This window comes from Coturnix japonica, chromosome 2, assembly GCF_054131305.1.
Source record: "Coturnix japonica strain WE chromosome 2, WE-NBRP24, whole genome shotgun sequence".
In the NCBI taxonomy this organism is placed as follows: Eukaryota; Metazoa; Chordata; class Aves; order Galliformes; family Phasianidae; genus Coturnix; species Coturnix japonica.
In genome coordinates this window covers 70531276-70554612 of record NC_140664.1, presented here as the reverse complement: position 1 = coordinate 70554612, position 23337 = coordinate 70531276, and the positions used below count along the sequence as shown (strand labels likewise).

General features: G+C 37.3%; 1 protein-coding gene across 10 annotated transcripts in view; it reads right to left on the bottom strand.

The window, feature by feature from the left end:
* KIF13A (kinesin family member 13A) overlaps window positions 1-23337 on the bottom strand; it is a 101759-nt gene that overhangs the window by 42610 nt on the left and 35812 nt on the right. For all 10 annotated transcript variants that reach the window (XM_085540170.1, XM_085540174.1, XM_085540175.1 and 7 more), the window contains exons 4-9: window positions 17531-17591; window positions 8335-8427; window positions 7607-7787; window positions 6743-6830; window positions 5166-5300; window positions 4206-4318 (exon numbers count right to left, since the gene is read on the bottom strand). In XM_085540170.1, the coding sequence (XP_085396296.1) occupies window positions 4206-4318; window positions 5166-5300; window positions 6743-6830; window positions 7607-7787; window positions 8335-8427; window positions 17531-17591 (671 nt within the window). The remainder of the gene's footprint in view (window positions 1-4205; window positions 4319-5165; window positions 5301-6742; window positions 6831-7606; window positions 7788-8334; window positions 8428-17530; window positions 17592-23337) is intronic.

Sequence of the window (23337 nt, the reverse complement as noted above, 5' to 3'; positions counted from 1 at the left end):
AAGTATGTTTAAGATAATTAAGATTAAGATAATGAGCTGGTTCAGGAGCCCGAGAGCATTTAACAGATGCCTAAAGGGTAGTAAAAACAGTGAACGCTGGAGCTCAAGAGTGTACTGGTCCATCATACATGTAAAGAGCATCTGGATAATTGAGCATAACTACCAAGGAAACTTGTAGCCCTGTGATTAGATAGTTAAATAAAACTTTGATTGTACCATTCCACTCCATCCTTTTGAGTTTCTTCAAACTACTAGGGCTATCTTAATTGGCTGACAGTGTCTTCAAAGTATTTGTAACAGAGTCTTAATGCTGTTTGAAAGTGCTGGTGGTTCTGAATTAATTCATTTAGTGAATGACAAAAATACTGCAGAATATTTCAAGGAAGATATGTGAGGGTAAGGTGACACGACCTGTTACAAAACTCACAAAAGATGTGAGTAACACCAGGAAACAAAGTGGCATGAAGATAGCATAGACCTGAAGACAAAACTAAAATGAAAAGAACCTTAAGGAGGCACCTAAATTCATCTAGAGGATAACTTTCCAACCCATGAAAAATAAACAGCAAAAAGTAGTTACTTTTAGTGTGTTGTTTCTTTTTTTACCCCTAAACAAAAGCCTGTGGAAGGAGGATGGGGGAAGGGAGAATTGGCTCTTGTCTCCAATTTTTCATCCACACAGATTGTGAGGACAGTATGCTAAACATGCAAGAACAAACAGTAGGATGCTATATACCGCTCCGTAGCAATCTCCTACAGCGTAAGTGAAAAAGCACCAGCATCCCACTCCCAGTGGAGTCCACCTTCAAGGATTATAAAGTTATAAAGTTAAAAGACAAAACAACGAAACCCACAGACTTGGACTCCAATTTCTCTTACTGATTTTAAATGAGGAAAAAATGTGAAAAATCAAAGCCAAAAACTGAGGGAGGGGGAAGAAAATGTTTTGTTGTTGTTGTTTCTTGGTGGGATTTTTTGCCTTTAAAAAATCGAAGTGGGGATAAGTGAAACAGGGATTCAGAAAGATCCACCCACTGATAATTATTTCACAGCAGAGCTGCAACTCTAAGTCTTAGTTATAGGCACTGTACAGTAGTATATAGCAAGTTATAAGCTAGTTTATTAGCACAGGATTAAAGGAAGTAATAATTTTTCTGCTCCAGAAATATCATAAAATACTCTTTTTGTATTAAGGCTATTAACACCTGTATTAACAACCAAACTGCTGCTCTTCAAGCATTCTACTTAAGGTTTCATAATACAAAGTTGTTAAAAGATTCTAAGGAAAGTACTAAAAGAAATGGCAGTGCAATATAATTATAGGACTCAGCTTTGCTTTATGCTGGATGATGCATCAGAGATCTGTCATTACTTTGATCCTATCTCAAACCACCCACAGAATGAATCAACCAAAAGGCCTGAGCCAATAGTGCTCAACAGACTGAGGCAGTTCAAGAAAAAACAGAGCAAGCTTACATGGTGCAAGACCATGGGAAAGTGCTGTTTCTGCATGCTTTCTGTTCTCCTTGACCCTTGTCATCAAGCGTGAACAGGCTGCCTTTGCTACTGTGCATCTGGAAGCTTGCACATTCCCAGCAAGGGCCTGAGTCAGCAGCATCCAAGGGCAGGTGGTGCTTCTTTACTGCAGGGCAGAACTCTGTCCCTAAATGACATCCATTTCAGCTACTTCTGTACACTTTTCTTCCAATTTTTTTAGCAGACCAAGTCATTTTTTCTAATAATAAATCCTGTGAATATGAAAACCCTTCTCTTAAAAGAGCTTAGAGTCTTGTCCCAAAACATTCCCTCCCACCCCACCTCTACCCTTCGAAAAACTTATTTTTGCATTCTCAAGTTAAAATGACAATAGTTCTAAATCATCTAATCACAGTTAAAATTATAGGCTGTTCATACAACAAATTCTTCTTAGCCACTAACTGACAGCCTCCTTACTCCACTTCCTCCTGCTGTTGTACTCTAGAAGTTCTTCAACTACACCACAGATTATTAAGCATCTGCATTTCTACACTGGGTATGGGAACTAGAGCATCCTAGGCATTAACAAGCACACACAGCTTTCTTATGAGTTTGGAAAGTCCCGTAAGAACCAAGAAAATAAAGACAGCGGGCACCCAGAAACACTCTCATGACTCAATGCAACCTCACATCAGTGCAGAGGACAAATAGAAGTTCCTTATTACAACTTTACAAAACCATTAACAAGGTCACACAACTCTCAGCTGTTTCAGTAAGCAACAGAGCAATTCAGCACATCCCCTCTGTAACATGCTGACCCAATATATGAAAGAGTTTACAGTACAGGAAGCTTTGAGACTGAGGCAGCAGTGACCACGGTCCTAAACTGGTTTCATGCACAAACAGCAGAGAAATCTGCAGGGACTATCAAACCATGGAGTTTTGGAAGCAAAGCAAGAGTATGTTCTTGTCTTATAAATACAGAAACAGTTATGTTATTCACCTGTTCTTCAAGGCACCAAAACACTGAACAAGCAAGATATTTAACTGCCAGGTAGTTACAGTAGGTCTATTTTTATCTGAATAAACATAGCTTATTCTACCAATGCAAAATTAGTGCTATTTTACGAAAGAATAATAAATAAATAAATAAATAAATACAAACAGGAGATGACATAGCAAGGTTCAAGGCTTACATTGTCTATATTATGACAGAAAGATTATTGCCTTTCCCTAATAAGCATTGTACGTCATACATGCTATCAAAAAGATGTACAATGCTCTGTAATGAACTACTCTGATAAAAATGTGTGTACCAATTCTGAAGCTTCCAGTGAAGATAGACTTCACTAAGTAACAGCAAAAGTCCAATAATAGACACGAAAGCACAACACTAAGAATTTTTGTTTGCCTATGAGTTCCAATGAGATTTCACACAGAGAATGCTTGAAAAATGGTCCGAGTTAACTGAGGTTTATACTATTTAAGAACTGATGCAAAAAGATAGAGCTGTCAACTTTTCTTTTTGAAGCATCTTTTACAGGGAAATCTGATGCTTGTATCTGAAGTCCCGTATCATTATAAAGAAGTGGCAAAAACAACCTTCCCTGCTTACATTGAGCAAACATTTCACTAGAAAAGAAAATGAAATCTTTCTGTATCTCCAGCAACACTTTAAATTTCTTCATAGCTATTGGGAGAGTCGGCATTTGAATTTTCCACCAAGAATAAAAAAGAAACATTGAATTTCTCCCTTATTTATGCATAAGGTAAATACAGTTTCTAGCAAAATCAAACCAAATTTAACTAGTAACCTGCAGGGTAAAGGTTCAGTACTTGCCATTAGAGAAACTGAGTCATATAATTTTGTTTTATGAAGATTATGTCAGTGTGGCTACCAATCTGATGCATTAAATGGATAATAAAGTAGAGATCATGCTGTGAACAACAAGCATATTCACACTATTAAAGCAGGTAACTTAAAATCATTTTAAGCATGAATGCTGTTCAAACATGTTTTTTGCTCTCACTCTTAACTTCAGAATAACATCACCTTTTGCAACATTTTAAAATTAAGCATAGAATTTGTAGCTTTTAATATTAAGAGTCTGATTTTTTTATTATTTTTTTTTTTCCCCAGGAAAATTATTGTGTGTAACACAATGGTAATATTGTGCTAAATTCTTGCTTTTGGGCAACAACACAGTAATTACAGTCAAAAAAAAAAAGTGCCTGGAAACTTGTCATTGCTTGAGTACAAATGCCCAAGGCAATGTTAAACTTACACAGTTTCATTCTGATCTGGTTTTCTTAAACTGTGAATTATACTCTTACATAGTTTAATACCTGTTGGAACAAACATTCCATTCAACTCTGCAACTTTGCATTCCTTGAGCATATGATGAGGCAAACACATAAGCCTGGGGACAGGGTGGATAAATGAATCACAAAAGGTATATCCATAATTAAAGTGTGCTACCATCACTTTTTCCAGATAATATTCATACAGTTATCATCTGAGTCAAGTATGAATCAAAGCCTCTATACTAATGTAAAAAAACAACAAACAGAGGGTACTCAGTACAGAGCAACTGAAAGAGATATATTAACTACTTATGATTAGGCACATTGTTTGAACCAACCTGTAACAAGCACACCAAGACAGGAGACTGAGGAAGCAATGGTTGTTCTTAAAATATTATGCTTTAAAACCTATCTCAATGTCTTACTTGTTTATGTTGCTGCCTTCCTTTAGACGTTCTCCTGCAGCTCCTGTTTTGGACACTCTCTCACTACCAGCCAAATCCACCAGGCTGACCTTGCTAACCTTCTCTCCAGAATTCTGTGCAGATCAAATATGGGAGAAAAACAAGATTTGTGAGCATAAAATGCTAACGTGTCTTATATTTGCACCATTAAAGACTGCTCTCTATAATAATAATGTGAACTGAAGTATAAAATTCAAGCTAAGAGAGAACAAATTCTCACAGTCTTTACAGTCTGTTAAGAGTTAGTCATACACTTTATACTAAAGGGCTGAACCACTAATGAAGGCAAAGCAGCCATGTGTTAACATCAAAAACTTCCCTGCCACTGCAGGCCATTAAAATATATTAATGTCAGCAACTGTTAACACCTAAGACAGATTTAAAAGGCAACATAACTCTAAAGTCATCTAATTTTTTTGTTTCCTCTGGCATGCTTCCTCTCTCTTCTGGTGTTCTCTCAACGTTATGTTCTTGCCAATATTACTTCGATCACCCCAGAGCATTAAAAGTAGCAGCATGGCTAAGAAAATCATGTATACACATATATCATGTGTACCAAACAAAAAAATATGATGAGTTATGCTAAAGTCTTAACTGAAAAGATGAAACAAATCAGTGAAGAGATAGATAGTATAGTATCACTTAGCATTGCAACTCTGAAATACTAGAGTACTTCAGTAAGTTTAAACAGTCTTGAGAGCTGTGGCAGCTTCAGTTTTAAAATGGTAAGCCATATGTCTCTTCAGAGTTTTAGGTCATGTTAAGTGATACTACTGATGCATCTACAAATGTATGCAAAAAGCACAAGCTGCTTGTTTTAATTGATCATTATTCAAAACAAACAAATGATTCAGCGGTTGAACAGAATAAAGAAAAAGAATTCACCACAACTTCATAAATTAAACCAACAGAAACACATACACCAGACTGTAGGTCATAAAGTGTCTGAGTCACTATAATGTTGAATACAGCATGAGAGCGGCTGCTTTCTTCATTCATGTTGGTTGCAGCAACTGTTCGTGATTTGTTTCCCTCCGACATCAATGACTCAATATCCTAGAGCATAAAGAATAAAAAGAGATGTCAGGATGAAAGCAAGGTTTGTGCTTGCTGAACAAAATTCCTGACTAAATGGAAGAGCGGGTATTTCTGGAGAGAGAGAAGAGGAGAACGTAGAATTAAAGAGAAAATGCTTTTTATGTTTTGATACAGAATGGTTTGGGTTGGAAAAGATCTTAGAGACCATCCAATTTCAACCCAGTTGCTGCAGCTGGGTTGCCACCCCCTTGGACATGCTGCTCAGAGTCCCAAACAACTTCACCTTGAGGGCCTCCAAGAATGCATTAGTAGAAAGGAGATGCTTTAAGCAGTGCACTAGAAGCCCAGCAACAATATTCAGTGCACGTTCTCCTTATCTGTTGCTGAAATAGGTTGGCAACACCCACATTAACAAATCACATTGTGTAATGCCAGTAATCAGGCAATCTACAGATCTACTTACAGAAGTAAACAATGCTTTTTTTGTTTTTCTGAACTGCATTAATACCATCCTCTCTGAATTGGCTCAAAGGGTTGCCCCATGTGGAGCCTGTACCCTTCTACTCAGGTAAAAATAAAGGTGATTCTTATCTATGTGCTTGCTGAGCATCCAAGACAGTTTAATAAGTAATCAGCCAAAAATTAGGTATGAACAAAATTTTCTATAATTCAAGCAAATAAGATGTGCTATCAAAGTATCATAAAAGCTGCAAAGTCAGTTTTTATACTAGATAATATGACTGGTGCCTCAGAGAAAAAAATCAATCCCTTTAAATGAGAAATGTTTTTCACACAACACTACAAAGAATTATTTTTTAATAAAACAACCCAAAACAAAGCAAAAAAGCAAAAAGAAACAAAACCCAAATAGATTTTCTAAAACAGCTTCCTTGTAAAAAGGGCCAAGCAATTCTTAGAGCTGCATCACTGCAATTCCACTGTAGCTGCAGAGGTTCACTGGATTCTACAATATTGATATATTTGAACGTATTATAGTAACTCATGTGGGCTCAGATGCTGTCATTATTTAAATTATCAACTATGAAAACTATGTTGTGCATTCTGGTGCAATATACCTCTATAAAGTAACAGAGTGCATTCAACAAGAACAAAGGCAAAAGAATGCATGCCGAAAGACCTAATTTTCTTAGTGTGGAAGCCTTAGATTTCAAGAAAACAGGACAAGAAAATGTGATGTGCTTGGTATCTATTACATAAGTGGGAACCTGCAAAACAAAGTGATATTACTGCTATACTTTTAACCAACATAAAATGGAAATAAAAGCTTTTACATGAAATAAATATTCCCGGAAGCACTAAGGAAGATACCTGTAATTGTCAGAGGCTGCAGACACTTAGGAAACAAAATTTCTGGGTGGTTATTAGTTTGTCTCCAATATGATTCCTATTGCTTAGGTACACAGATGCTATTTACAAATCTTTCATAGGTTTAGATTTACCTCAAAGTTCGTAACAGCCAGCTGAGACAAGCCATCTACATATGGTCCCAACACTTTGTGCTCTCGAACCTTAAGAGACTGCCGACTCCTGTGGAATAAATAGCCTTTATGCACAAACCACTACAGTGAACTTCATTCCAACTGAAAGACATAAATTAACATCTACCATACACAAGATTTTTATCATTTCATACTGTGTAGGTTTTGTTTGTTTGTTTGTTTTTCAAGTAATAATGGGAATAAAAATATCTTCCAGAAAAAGAATTTAATTAATAATAAAGACTAAATCTAATAAGTTTCAATCAGAACACATGAATTATTTTCAGAGCATCATTCTACCACAGTATTTATGGCAAAACCTGAAATGCTTCATTTGGAAGAAAGAATACTGACAGAGAAGGAAACAAAAAAATCTCTCCCAACAATTTGCTAAAGATGCATTTCTCCATGCATTTTCCAAGTTTTACTGAAATATGTAAATGAAGTCAAAAATATACCTTTTAATTAATTTGCATGCTTCTTCATATAGTGCAATTTATACTTGAGCCAAATCTTGGTCATATGGCAAATATACCTCACCACTTTCTTCTACAAAGCCTTGATTTATGGTGTTACAGTACTTCAATTAGTATTTGTTTGCAACACCGTACTATTCTATTGCATATTTAAATTGACCCACGTCAAGTACTATTTCATATACAAGCTTTACACTGATGTTACTTCTGATGTTTGGTACCTGATCCTTTATAAAATAGACGTATAAACACACATTATGAAAAACCTTAAGGACTTCCAGAATTGATTTCTACTTAATAGTTTCAAACAAAAACAGCTGAGATGGAGAGGAAGGGCAAAGCTACTCACCCTTTCGGGTCAAGCAGATCTCTGACTTTCTCATTGTAGATTTCCATATAGGACACTTCAACTTTAAAAGTATGAGATTCATTTTCTTCCACAGAGATTCTCTGAAATAAAGCACAACAGAGCCGTGGGATCAGACCCAGCTGCTCTGCATTACCCATCATTGAAAAGGATTTTCCTGAACCTATGGGAAGAAAGAAGAAGAAAATGCTTTAGAACGTGGTTTCCGAGTTACTCATTTGTTCATGAAACATGTTTTAATTTCTCCAGATGCATGTATCAGAGCAACAGACGTTATTCTAGACAGAATGCTTGCTCTTTGCATTACAACAAACAGGGAAACAAAAAGAGAAATCTTAACAGTCTCTTTTAGTAGAGCCATTACTTGGCCTCCCTTTTAACACACACAGACACAAAAGACTGAATGAGCCTTGGTTACTAACCTCTCCTTTCACACTTTCAAAGCAGCCTCAAGAGGTAGCAGTGAGGAGCATATTTACAGACCTATAATAAGAACTATATACTACCAATGGCTGTGCTAAAGTTACTGTGTGTTTACAGGGGAAACCAACCTCCAAAGAAGTGAAGCAAATAAAAATCAGTATTTAACACTAAACATTATGATATTTATATTTATGATTTTAAATATTATCAAGCTTAACATTTATGTTGTGCTCTTCCTACTTCATACACACGAAGCGTTATATCCATTCAGCACACACAACACTTACCAGTCTGTCCATAGGCAAAAATACAAGCATTATATCCCTGAAAGGCCTTCTCAAGAATTCCTTCTCCAAGGCACTTGAACACCACTTCCTGACCTACAAAATAATTATAAGTTTATTTTAAGTGAAGTAACAGTGAACTTTAATAATAACAAGAAAAAAATAAATAAATTGGAGATTATTTTTACCAGTGCATGCACCAAGGAACAAATGATTTCATGTATAACTGAGCAAATGAAACAGTGCAACTGCTACCTCTGTGTTTAAACATAGTGCTCGTTTTTCTGTGAAAGAAGTGTGGATTCAAATGAATCACATAAATTCAGTGCTTAGAGAATAATGAAGATAATCTAAATTCTGTATTACTTAACTATAAACTTTGTAATATGTATGCATTTTTAAATAATAAACTTTACCCAAGAGTTCTGCAACAGAATTGCAATGAACACATTAGTGAACTAGAATATTAGGCACATAACAAACATAATGGTCTAAATAGCTGTTCTCTTGGGAACTAGCCTGAGATTTCAGTATAACCCATTCTTATTTATTCCATGCCAAGGCGATGCTGGAAGTAAGACAGAAGCATTCTGAAGATACTGAAGCAGGAAACGTACATTATGAGAGACTTCAGCAGAACTGTCTGTGGATATGCGCTGGCAAATCTATAGTTGAAACATCAGCTACAGCATTTCGTAGTTTGAAAAATCATCTTTTTATGCCAGGCAGATTTCAGATGTGTTTCAACCTTTTAGATGTAGGAGTTAAAAGAGGAAGAGCATTTCTTTTGCCTGTGGTGGTACTGTATATGTTTTTCTGTTTTGTTTAAAATAGTAACACTCAGAATTTGTACACCACAAACAGGGTCAATGTGTAGGTTGTCTGCTGAGTTCTGATCTGAGAACAGAACCGCTTGCATACACATCTAAAAGAAGAGCTGAGATAAAGACAGCATTTACATATCTTCTGCTGTTTGATTTTAAACTTACATACACTGCCTGATGACATTCTGAACAGTGGTGAAGTCACCTATCTCAGTTCATTTAGTTTTAGCAGTTGACCTTTTGCCACTTGGAAACAATCGTACAATGCATGCAATAGGACCTAGTACAGCCCTCAAAGTAGAACATCAAAAAACATCTAGCTGCATATTAATATGTTGCCTGAGAATAACAACTTTCTGTCATATCTGTATAAACAGTAGACCACTGAACACATGTAGTACAACCCATGGAATGTCTGTTTGTAGAATGGTTCTCATGTAATCATGTAAGAATAAAACCCTCTATTGCTTCTATGTAACTTTAGCCTAATTCCTCTTTTGCTATAAAGGAAAAACTAAGACAGTAATGTCAGCTCCCTGTGTATATTTTCCAATTGTATTTCTAAGATCCCAAAAGATTATTAGTACTGCTTATTGGATTAACACAGTTCAGACTAACTTCCAAAACACTGAATACAGGAATTAAAAATGGAGAAGAACTTGCAGTACTACATAATAATTCAGTTTCCTTCCTTGGACATTCATTCACTTCTCATTCAACTTACGATCATTCAGTCATTTCATTATACATATGTTGAGAGAGCAATGTTCAAATACAATGTTCCTGGAAACAGCCATAGAGAATGCTAACTAACTACTGAAAAATGCATGAAGGAAACGTAACAGTGCAGGTGTTTAGTAAGAGTGTACAATACACAATAATTTGCTTCCCAACTCTTGAAGGCATATTTTGAAGTCATCAAATCAAGGATGCAAGGAGCCACAATCTATGTTGCTGATCAAGAGTGTAAAATCAAGTAAAGAGCTGAGTAAAATCATTAAGAGGGGGGAAAAAAATGATTGTGAGTGAAGAACAAAATCATTTGTCAGAAGAAGAAAATATCTTTACTGCTCACTTCTGACTAGCAAGGAAGTACTACATCCATGTTTCCTAAGCAACAAACAGATACCAAAATATTACAAAGCTAACCATAGTCATGATAATCATGAGATGACCTACAGACTTTCTTACTGCCAGTGGAAGAAGGCGGTTCAAATTGCACAAACAAGATGGGATATTTTCTTCCAGAAAAGTTTTTAGGAGCTCAGCAACCCAGATATTGACAAACAGTCCATTCAAGTGTGATGTTTAGAGCAAACGGTTGAGCTACCACAAGATAAAATACAATTTGGTTCTTAATGAAAAGAACATAGAAAAGAACAGAAGAATTTAAATTTCAATTACAGGTATTTCATTATTTTTCTAGAGTAGTTGTTGTGCTCCTGAGGGCAGGAGCACATCACCCATGAGACTATATGATCCAGGAGATAAATTCATCATGCACCTTCTATGATTCCACGATTCTGTAATTCTCTCCCCCACGCATTTTATTAGTAGGTACTGCAAAGTGATTACAAAATTTATATTATACAGAATTATGTCTAAGTGCACCTGAAGTAAAAAAAAATTGCTTTCACAAGGCAGATTCTCCTCATCTCCTCCTCCCACAGAGGGAAGGAGAGTGCAGTTTGGTCAGCTCTGTGTGCATAGCATTATCTAAATAATCTCATTTCAAGACCAAATGCTTCCTCTCTTTTAAGGAGCAAGACTGTTAAGGTGGAAGCACACCACAAGAAGAAGTTTCAGACAACAATGCAGAATGCTCTGTAAGCAGTCACAGCATGTTTGGCAGAAACCCTATCAACATCCTTCTAGGGATGCGTTGCTAATCAAAACCTGATAAACACTTGTGGATGCCAACTCTTTCCTGAAGATGTATCGGAAAACAACATCAAGACAATATGGAAACCTTCCCTTTCACCAGACAGCTCTAACTGCCTTCACAGCTCCAAGATATTATCTGTACGTTTTGACAAGTGCCTGATGCCAAAGTAGAAAAGCAACCCAGAAAAATCAAAGGAGAAACTCTCAGTCTCTAAAGTGCCACTTCCATCCAGAGACCAACTCAAGAACCTTTTCATCAGACACTCAGTGCTGCCGCCCACTGCCAGGGTCCTACAGACATACAAAGGGAGACTACAGATATCCCTTCCTTAGCATTAGCCATACTAAAGCCTGGGAAGATTTCAACAGTCTAGATAGTATCTGAGACTTATCTGAAAGCCACAGGAAACTCATCTTCTTAGAACTATATTTTAATATACTCAATTCTTGGAATTTTCCAGTGCTGGCTGTGTGCTATTATCACATACCATAGGCATTTAAGGATGTACAACTGAAGCTAAGAAATTTTTTCATGTGTTCTTTACCTACTGAAATGACTGGGGACTTCAGAGGCAAAGTTCTATAACAAAGTAAAAACAGCAAAGTATGTCAGTGCACATGTTAATAATGACTATTAAATTACTAATAATTTTAAAAGAAAACCTTGACATTATCAGCATATAAAAATCTCTTAGCTAGAATCTAACTAACTCAGCAGGGATAGGGAGGTGATTGTCCCTCTCTACTCTGCTCTTGTGAGGCCCCATCTGGAGTACTGTGTCCAGGTGTGGAGCCCTCAGTACAAAAAAGATATGGAGATTTTGGAAAGGGTCCAGAGGAGGGCCACAAAGATGATCAGGGGGCTGGAGCACCTCCCCTATGAGGACAGGCTGAGGGAGTTGGGTTTGTTCAGCCTGGAGAAGAGAAGGTTGCGGTGTGACCTCATTGCAGCCTTTCAATACCTGAAGGGAACTTACTCCCAGGAGGGGAGTAAACTCTTCGAAAGGGCTGATAATAGCAGGACTAGGGGAAATGGTTTTAAGTTGAAGGAGGGAAGATTTAGGTTGGATGTTAGGGGAAAGTTCTTTACTAGAAGGGTGGTTAGGTCCTGGAACAGGCTGCCCAGTGAGGTTGTGGATGCCCCATCCTTGGAGGTGTTCAAGACCAGGTTGGACAGGGCCCTGGGCAACCTGATCTAGTAAATGTGTATGTTTGGTGGCCCTGCCAGGCAGGGGGGTTGGAACTACATGATCCTTGAGGTCCCTTCCAACCCGGGTCATTCTGTGATTCTGTGATTCTGTGATCTTGGACTGAACCCAACCTATCAGAAAAATTAAATTAGGAAAATATATAAGATAAAAAGATACTGAAAACAGAAAGACAAATCAACACTCTGAAATGCAAGAATACTACAACAGTACACTGTTTTCAGAGTGAGATATCTAAGTACTTTCTCTCTTGTATCTCTGTTTTGCTCCTTGTTCCTTCAGATCAAACCCATTCAGTTCTCTGAAGCCCCGACTGGAAGATTCAATCTGACAGCTTTCCTAAGGAAAACTACACGTTGCTGAAGAACCCTAGGGCATGTTTGTGCAATCTGCAGAATGAAGCCAATGACTTCTACGAATTAAGTTTGTATATTCCCAGATCACTAGACTGGTGACTGGTAACCAGATATGAAAACAGGAATGGAATGTTAAGGGAGGGTAAGAAAAGAGAGACTACTCTTTCCAACTATATTACCTTTAAAGAAAAAGCCGTTAATATTTATAGCCTTTCGCAAGGTCCTCTCATTTAATGATAAACTTACAGTCAAGAGGTACTGAAACAATTTTAGTGCTTGGTTTTTAGATATCCAATATTTCCAGTAATCAGCAACTTGTCAATATGAAATACAGATAACAGTTTTGAGTCTCTCCATATGTCAGGATGGATTTGCTCAGCGAGGTTCTGACGGCAATGTTGGGACGCCTCACTACTGTTCTCTTATACGAAGAAAATAACTGAAACCAAACAACTTCTAATGAACAGCACTGAAAATTCAAGCTGGTCATGTCTTTCTATGGCTTAACCTCCAACTCTGAACATTTTAATATATAATTGCATTTAGCACCAAGATCTAGCAGTTAAAATAAAAACTTGATCTCAGAGATTAGAATTATTAAAAGCTGTGTTGGATAATAGTTTTAGAAGAAATTCTTTAAAACTGAGGGGAAAAGAAGTCTATGGTATAGACTTCTAAAAACCTAAAGGTGGTACAAGCTGGTGTAGTCAAATTTCTATAGCTCAACATGACAATATTGACAAAGCCCTGAAGTCTTTGTGTTCAAAAGGTCTGGAGTGCTTACAATTAAGCATCACAGTGCCTATACTTTGACTGCCTAATCTAAACACTCCTAAAGCCATACTGAGAAACTGTTTTCCAAAAAATGTACTGGACAGACATCAATTGCACCACCAGAAATCAAGTCCTACATACTAAGTAGACTCCTTAGAAAAAGAAGAAGTCAAAAGAACAGTAGGAGAGGGATGGGCATCAAATATATTTTCACACTGGGTAAGCCATAAGTACAAAGAGAAAGACACTTCTGTCTGCTTCAAATCCACAACATAAAACCCACTCATGAGGGTAGGGGACTATAATTGCTGAAGGCAATTGGGTGGTTTGTTTTCTTTTAAAACAGCTGCTGGAAGAGCAGTAATCAGCATATCTACTTCACACGAAATTAAAGCTTAGCCTAAAGTCAGGTGTTTAGCTTCTGAGGATAACGCAGCAGAAACAGATCTGAGATTTCAAGTCAAATGTGATGCAGCTTAGGAGTTTGAGGAATGTGCACAGACAAGAAGATGGGAAGTGGGGTTCTTAGAACAGACCTGCCTGAATGCTACTGAAGTTATTTACACTATGCCTTGAATCCTTCCCAAGGTGGACGGTTTCTTTTCTTCCTTTCAAAAATCCACTTTTTTGCATACTTCAATAGGCTCTTACTGTTGTCCAGGCTTGTAAAAATAATTCCTTCCCTTCAACAAAATGTCTTATTTGTCTCTATGAGCTTTTCAAGGCAAGTAAGTATGTCCATATCTATGAACCAACTTGACCATTCAAGTTAAGAAACAAAGAGTAATAAGAAGCTACTATTGCTTATTCTCAAGATCTATTCCATACAGCCTGTCCGGCAGAGCTCAGCCCTTGTCCAGATCAAATCAAAAATTTTTGGCCCTAAAGCCAAATCCCTTTCCCTCCTCTTAATCTACATCATCGACATTTCTTTATTTTTTTTCCATTCAGGTAAGAGGTTCACACACTTGAAAAAGTCCCAACTACACCTTTCATAATTAAATCAGCAATGCCAAGGGCCCAGTAGGTAGCCCATGGTGGCCAGTGTAAACCCAGTTTTGTAATTATTCTTCACATGGAATGTTACAACTATTGAATTGCTCTGAAACACACATTATCAGTAATAGGAGTAATACTCCCACTACGCTAATTGATTGAGTTAAAAAAACAACACCACCACCACAAAAACCAAACACATTTCAATGTAGATTACAAACAGTTTGTTTACAGTCTTAAGGAAATGTCTAAGGATAGCCATACAAGAATGTCACAGAGAAGAGAAAGTTCCAGGCATCAGACAGGAAAAAAGAAGCTTGAGTGAAAGGTGAACAAGGTCCTGCATCTCAGAATATCCAAGCTGGGGTATCAAGTTGTTACAGAGCCTCTATCTCTTGCAGTATCTGAAACTGAAGTACCACCTCCACAAAGGTAGGTCAAAGAACTTACACCTCTTCACTGCTTCAGACACCTCACTGTCTTCATTAGAAATACAGTTCTGCAAGGACAGCAGCAAAGATGCCCTCTACAGATATTTTTTCCTCACATGAATGTAATCCTTACTACTTACGTCAATTATATTGCTGGGTAATTTTAGAATTGCAATGTAACAACACCCATGTTTTTAGACACTGGAAATAGAAGCTAACTTTCATACATGAGCAAGATCCCTCATACCTCCCAAGCATGAGTTCCCAAAGGAAAGTTAGTAAGTTAGTGCATACAAAATAAGCCTTACCTCCAAACAAAAAAATGCAGATATCCCAGTGTGAGTTTTTAATGTAAGAGAAAAAGATGACTGATCCCATTGCAGGTTCAGCCCTGATCTCCTAGAGCCCACAGTGCTAAGTCTACCCAAACAAGATTCTTCCTCTTGCGCAAACAATATTACTAAGTGCAGGTAATACTGCAGATCAATCAGCAAAGTAAAAAATACTTAGTTTGTCTCACATACCTTTTTGCTTCAAGAACTTTACTTAAGCTTGAAGCTCATACACTACTCACATTTAGAAGCACTCTGGACTTAGCTATGTTAAGCTTTAAATATATTTATTTTCAATTGTGTAACTAATCACTGCTCTTGTCAATGACAGTAAACTCATGCACCCACACAGAACTACATCAGGCAGGAAGTGTACAACACATCTGCCCAGATTCCAGATCATCTTCCCTACTGTGGTCCAGTATTCAATCACAAAACAACAGTTTCTACTGCTCTAAAAGTTGGCGGTGGCTTACATGGAGTCCTGAGCTTGTTAATGCTGTAACAGTCTCTAGTACAACAGCTGAACATAGGCATCATGAGTATTTGTGAACTCCCTAGAACAATGGCATTTGGTTCCACAAGAACAGCCAGAGGGATTATTAAAAACCCCAGTCAAAACCAGTAATTGCATTTCTTTAGGCCAAACTCTGAAAGAGACTTAAGGTAGCTTCATGCTACAGCTATATAAAAGCCAATGTCTTATCACTTCAGCATTTGGTTTCCTGGCTCTAGAACAAGAAGCATTGCTGTACAGTAGACAGTATCAGATCATGCAAGAATAAGTGAACAAAGCCAACAACCCAGTAACTGAAACAGACTTTTATTTATTTATTTTTAATAATCTGTCAAATTTGTTATGTTCTAGAATGTGAGGGCTGGAAGACACAAGACCATACAGAGAAATAATTACTTTAGATCTTTTTTTCATATACAGTCTTAAAGCTCATGGTCTTACTGTATTTCTGAGATTAAACAAAAGAGGAAAACTGTTTCCTTTATCAGACAAATATTATCTGCATGAACAAAAACACATCTTACAACTTCGCAGAGAATGAGAAAAAATGAAAGATGTAGCAGCATTCTAGAGTCCAGACTGACAAAAAGTCGATCCACTACCATTTAGACAGTAGAGCTTCAGTTCTCAGTCAGAAAGAATTTGATCACAACTTCTCAAAGAGGTTACAGAAATCTGGTTTTTGTGCAAATTAAAAATAAGTTAACCTGGAATCTCAATGAATTCACCTGGAGATAGATAAAACTAAGATAGGAACAGGTTTAACTGGTTAAAGGTGTTACTCTGGTCTGTGTTCTCTAAAAGTGGGTTAGCCTCATGGTGCACCCAATATGTGCAGCACTCATCTACACACTTGAGGCACATCAATGGCTTTGCATCATAACCCTGTTCCTTTAAGAGGAACGGAGTCTAGCTGTGCAGGCACAAAAGGAGCCATTGTGCGCTCCAAGGGATCTACCAGTTTCAGCTATGAGTCCAGTGGACTGTATCTGTTCAGTGCAAACCCAGACACTGAAAGTCAAAACAAAACAAAATTATTTTCCTGAGGAAATCTACATTGCTCACACAAGCAAGGAATATAGCAGATCAAGTGCATTTCCTGTGATTCAGGATTTGATTCAAGTCAGACATGCATTCTAACAAGCACTCAAATTTCAAGATTCCCTTCAGACCATAACATTTGTTAATGTGAGCACCTTAACCAAAGACTGTGGTTTTTTTCCTTTTTTTTTTTTTTTTTCCTTTCTCTTTTCCATAGACCACAGCCTTGAAATCGTGGCATACAGATCTGTAACAATCAAAATAAATTTTCTTTAAAAATATTAATGTTAGCACACTAACCCAGTTATGGAAAGTTAAGCCATAATAATCTAGTTTAGAACATCAAGCTTTTGGAGGGAGATATCACGAAGCTGATCACTCAAAAACGTCAGGAATCTGAATAATCAGAATATGAATGACTGGAAAGATGCAAAATAATCACACCATTCGAGAAAAACAAGCACAGGAATGAACAGAAAACTTACTTTCATCACTAGCTCTAGCAAGAATTAATTTCTGAACCTTAGATGACAGAAAGAATCTTTAGAAGAGGTTCTTTTGGGGGAAGAGAAAAAACACTATAGCTTTCACGTACAGAAAAGCATTCCTGCCCCAAGCAATACACTGGACATCTTATAGCTCATATTCCTTCTTAACCAGGAACCTAGCACTCCAAACCCCTGTTTAAAAAAGAAAAAAAAAAAAGGCTGCTTTTGTGAAGAAGTCCCTTGAGCATCACAAAACAAAACAAAACAAAAAAAAAACCCATCCACAAGTCTAAGTTTCTGCATGTTTTCAAATTATTTATATTGTTGAATGCACATAAAACAGCTTACCTGCATATTTCGTAGTGTTTGATTCATCCATGGACCAGAAGCAGTGATCAAAGGCAAACACCTGTAGAAAACACACAAAAGGCAAATGAGGAACTCAAGCTACAAAGCATCTCTTAAGGTTACATAAATCCACAATTGCTTAACTGCAGACAGGCTCTACTCCTTCTACACATCCTAAGTCAGAAAAGGCTTCAGCAATGGGAATACTTTTTGGAAATCTTAAGCATTACAGAGCTGCAATTCTTCTGTCTGTGTCACCCACACTACAAAACACTATTTTTAAAAAAATAGCATATATATATATATATACACATATATATATAAATAGAAACAACACATTAAACTGTCTTAAAAATTGTACACTTGAGTCAGTTAAAAAAATTTCTACTGTTCATGAAGCCATGGAAAAGAGGAAAGAGTGAAGAGGAATAGACAGAAGTAGTAGAGTCTCTGTGTAAATGTAAATGATGTTCATCCTGATTCAAATCAGTGACTCTATCACTGTCTTCCAGAATAAAATCAAATTCTGAAACTGAGGGACAAAAAAAATGAACAAACAAATATAAAAACAGGAAAATGAATCCAGGCCATGGTAAAGATACCTGGTCTCCTGATCTGAATGCAGAGGACAGAGTGTGAAGAAGAAAAGAACAAAATACAATGAAAATTAGGCATCAGATTCAAGAATGGAGGTTGGGATCAGCTAGGAGAAATCTAACATTGAAGAACCAGATGTGAAGAAAAAGGATTTTATTGAAGGATAGAACTTAATTGCAGCCTTTTGGTATCTAAAGGGAGCCTATAAACAGGAGGGGAATCAACTCTTTGAAAGGGTAGATAACAGCAGGACAAGGGAAGATGGTTTTAAGTTGAGGGAGGGAAGATTTAGGTTGGATGTCAGGGGGAAGTTCTTTACTATGAGAGTAGTGAGGTGCTGTAACAGGCTGCCCAGAGAGGCTGTGGATGCCCTGTCCCTGGAGGTGTTCAAGGCCAGGTTGGATGGGGCCTGAGCAGCCTGGTCTAGTATTAAATGTGGAATTTGGTGGCCCTGCATGTGGCAGGGGCGTTGGAGATTCATGATCCATGAGGTCCCTTCCAACCCGGGTCGTTCTATGGTTCTGTGAGTAGTAGCAATATAGCAGAAAACTTGTGACCAGTAAACAGCAAGCTGCATCTACATGACTGAAGTAGCAAACTCAGTGTTTGTGTTCTCACCACTAAGTCACAGGTGCAGACCACAGTGCCATGTGGGCTGCTATGAAGAATGTTAATTCCATTCAGCCAGACCCAAAACACAAATTTGCTTTACTTTTCTATTTTAAAAGCAAGTGGAAGTTGTCAGTTTATCAATCCAATTTACAAGCACAGGAAACTATGGCACTCTGTGCACTCCATCTCTTAAAATAAATAAGTTCACATTCACAAATCATGACAGTTTTAGTTCATCTTTTGGCCATTTGGTTAGGTATCGTAAGAAAGGAAAAAAACAAAGGAGCAGTAGCAGTGTTCAGAACTAGGATACATTTCCTCTTCAGGATTATATTACTAGCTTCAGCTCTAGCCTACTTCAAAGAGCAAGACTGCAAATAATTACATGAAGTGCTTCTCTTGTGTGTAAAACAAAAAAAAAAAAACAACAACACAACAAACCCAACACAAAAACCCTCAAATCTCCTCAATTACAGCTTTTGTAATTAACATGAGAAACACAACTAAAGGCACAATGATTTACAATTGAACTGAACATGCTCCAATCACAGAATACAAAATGTTATTCCACATAACCTGCTGAAATGCAGAACAAGGGGAAAAAAATCTAGAAAAATCCCACCAATTTGTGACAAGGAGGTTTTTATAACATAATTTCATTACTGTAAGACACCTCCTTTATCACAAGACACCATAAAAAGACAGCATAAATAAGTAGTATCAGACGATCTGCCTAAGCTAAGAGTACACAGTCCTGCAGCTCAGTAGAGGAAGCCACAAAATGACAAATAGAGAATGTAGTTGTTAAAGAGATGAGCTAGCAGGACAACCACTCTAACGAAGACTTACTATCATATCAGCTAAGGGTTCCTGCTGGGTAGAAGCAGAACAATATTCAACGCTGCGTTCAGTGCACTTGTGAACCTGCAACAGTGACCTGGGAAAGCACTTAGAAACCATAATTTGATCCGAGTTGCCTTTCTTGCACTTCTGAGAACACTACAGTACAGGCACTTAATATTAATATTAATAATAATATTAATAATAATATTAGCAATTGACAGTTTTACATCGCCTCAAATACATCAAAAGATACAGTGTGTGTTCCACATTTTATCATGGCAAACTGACTGCAGATAAACTAAAGGCTGAAATTCTATTTTGTATTTTGTTCTTTTGGAATCCCAAGGGAGGCAAAAAGGAATCACTTCTCTATTAAAACTTTGCTTGGGCCATAATTTTCTGTTCCGTGACTTCCAAGAGATAATCATCTTAGTGAGACACGCAATGCAGGTCAATACAGAGCAGGAGCCAAGGGCTCTATTAGCAGAAACACAAGACGTCCTGAAACAAGGAAGAAGGTAATGGATAGCTTCCTTTTTGGTTTTCAAATATGCAGAACTCTCTTGGATTGTCTGCTGTCAGAAAATTTCCATACAATGTATCTGTAGATTAGACTGTAACCAAACTCTTCATAAAATGTCTGTTGCTACAAACATTCTGGAATAAAATGGCAAGATAAAATTTTGGCTTAACATAGCAACCTCATCTCCTTACATTTCTCCCGATTATGTGCAAAATGCATCGAAGGTTTAAGAGAAGACTTGACAGTGAAACAATGCTCAGCCCACAAGAGTGAAATGAGTTCTGGAATTTCCTTCTGAAGAGGGGAAAAAACCCAAACAACTCCATAACAATAATCTAACAGGGAGGTCTGAGTCACTTACTCCAATACAAATAGAAAGAGACAACTTCAAGCACCAGGACATTCCTTGCCGTTACAGAGTGAAAGATGTAGCTTTGCCACAGAACTGTGAGCAAAATGCAGCATTTGCTTCCCTTTTACTTTCAGACCTTCATAAAAGCAGGGTGCATTTTAAACAATTTCTATGCCTTTATTCATCTTGTTTCAAATCTAAAGAACTCTCAGTCATCAATAGAAAAACTCCAAACTTTTTGATAACTTTTATAGCCCAAGATTTTGTGTTTCTCTTCTCTCATTCCACTTGAGTGAAAATTTTCCTTATTGGACTGATGGGGTAAAAAAAAACCACTAATCTCTCAATGATCAAACTGCAAGCTGATAAATTACAAAGAAAACCCAGCTGTAAGAATCCTGTCTCACAGATGCCTATTCTGCTCCTTTGAAACAAAATATTATCAAGCAGTGGATCACACAAGCCTGTTCAGAGAGGTTAACCAGCCACACAGGCTAATGTGTAATGACATAAAAGGTCAATATAGAAGTACTGTAAGCCAATTTGATCTATTGTCCTACACTTTTTCCCCTTAGTGAAGGTAGCGAATCATGACAGAATTATTCAGTGACTCATAGTTGTGGTTTAACCCGGCAGCGGTTCAGTACCTCACAGCCATTCACTCAATCTGCCCTACTCAAGTGGGATGAGGGAGAGAATTGGAAACAAAACAGAACTTGTGGGTTGAGATAAAAAAAATCGTTTGCTAACATGGAAGAGGAAAATGAAAGCAAAAATGCAACGGTAGCAATACATATGGCCATAATGCAATTACTTCCCACCTACCAACCAATGCACAGCACCAACACGAGGCTATCCAGTGTGACAAGGTAAGCAATTAATACTGTTTCAGCTGAAACCAGGACATAATAATATAAACACTGATCTTGTAAAGAGACAAAATAAGTGCTTGCAGCCATTCCTCATAGAAAAGCAATTATCTGGTTTATTTTAAAAAAGTAAAAATTGGTCCAAAATGATTGTGCAATAAGGAAAGCTAAACAGCACTCACGTAACTGAGTCGCTTTACGGAAAATGTCTGTAGGGCACAATCCAAACCGAATAGTGAGACCTTTTTATTTATTTATTAAGTACAAAGATGATTCTCCAGCTTCTATTTTCCTGGCCTCCGGTGCGGAAGCTGCAGGACCGTGCAGTCCTAAGAACAGCACACAAGCTTACCTGGGGGCTCCTAAATATATGTTGACTAGTATTTTTTCTTTCAATATGAGCATGCAGAGTGATCAACTTTATTTTCTCACTGATTTTATTCTCCCTGTGATCCATTTCTCTGAAGAAGGTATGAAAACCCATTGTCAATATGAACATCAAAGGTAACAAATGTGCTGTTAATGCCGCAGCCTCAGACTCAATGGGCAGTACTCACAATGTGCACTGAAAATGCCTTTTTCATTTTCTGGAGAACACACAAAAGCAAAAGCCAGAATTTTCAACAACTTACTTCAAAATTATTATTTAAACACGCTTGAACAAAGAGGAATCTGCGACAGAAACAGGATGTTTTAAACAAAAGCATCTTTTACAAACTAGTTTTAAACATATTTTGGAAAATCTATTCCATTTGGCTGTTTTAACATTGCAAGGAAAAAAAGGATCCAAGTGGTTTTGTTTGAAATTCAACATTTAAAACCACCAACTGTATCTCCACAAACACTTCCTGACTCTTCAGTTACTCTAAGTATTTCAGGAACGTCTCTCTGTAACCCTATGGACTCATATTTCTGCTTTATTATTACAGTGATGTCAATTTCATCGCCACTGTACCAGGAATTGTAAAGTATTTCTTAAATGTAAGCAAGATGGGAAAACCAACACAGACAGTTCACACTGGTTCAAGTTAACACAGTGGCTGGCACTCAAATGCAATCAGATGCAAGTTCACATAGGTGTTTACCAGTTCTTACAGCTGGACTTGAAATTACTCTCTGTTTTCAAATTTCAGAGGGAAATTAGGAGCAGGCTTTGAAAATATTCTACTTTTTGTAAGATTCTTGGCTTTACTGCAGCCACTAAAATAGACAGCTAGACAAAAGAAACAAGCAGTGTGCCCAGGTGGAGAAGGCCAATGGCATCCTGGCTTGTATCAAGAATAGTGTGGCGAGCAGGACTAGGGAAGTCATCCTACCCCTGTACTCAACATTGATGAGGCCTCACCTCGAGTACTGTGTTCAGTTTTGGGCACCTCAATACAGAGGTATTTCTGATTCTCAAGGAATCAGAAAAGACAGACGAGGAGTACTAACATTTTAAATAGCCAAAACAATATTCTGCAGAACTTGTTTTTATTAAAACCCCTAATCAGTGCCTTCAACAATTAATAATTTTAAGGGCTTATGCATGCAAGCATACTTGCTCGAACAACTTACAGGTAATTAGTACTGTATCTGATATTGAATGCTTGCCTGATTAAGCTATATGACATGATTAGCTTAGAAAGGAGTCTAATTTCACCTTATTAGTTCTTTTAAAACTTAATCTTCCATTCAGACTAGATCGAGCCTGGGGCTTTCAGCATTTAGCAGTGTGTTGTTAAAGAATATGTTCAGTCTTGGTAAATACCATCTATGCATCTATACAATATTGAAAATGCACAGGTAACACTTAACAGTCGTTTCCATGTGACCAAGAGATGGCTAATCAATCACATTCTGCTTTTACAGGAAAAAAAAATAAGTTCTGCTTTACTGGTGAAGATATTGCTTACATGAACCTCAATGAAATAGTCAGAATGACAAGTATGGTGAACTATAGAGCTGACTAATTGATTGCTAAAAAGAATGCCAGTAAAGAAGAAAGGAAATTTTCATTCATCACACTGCT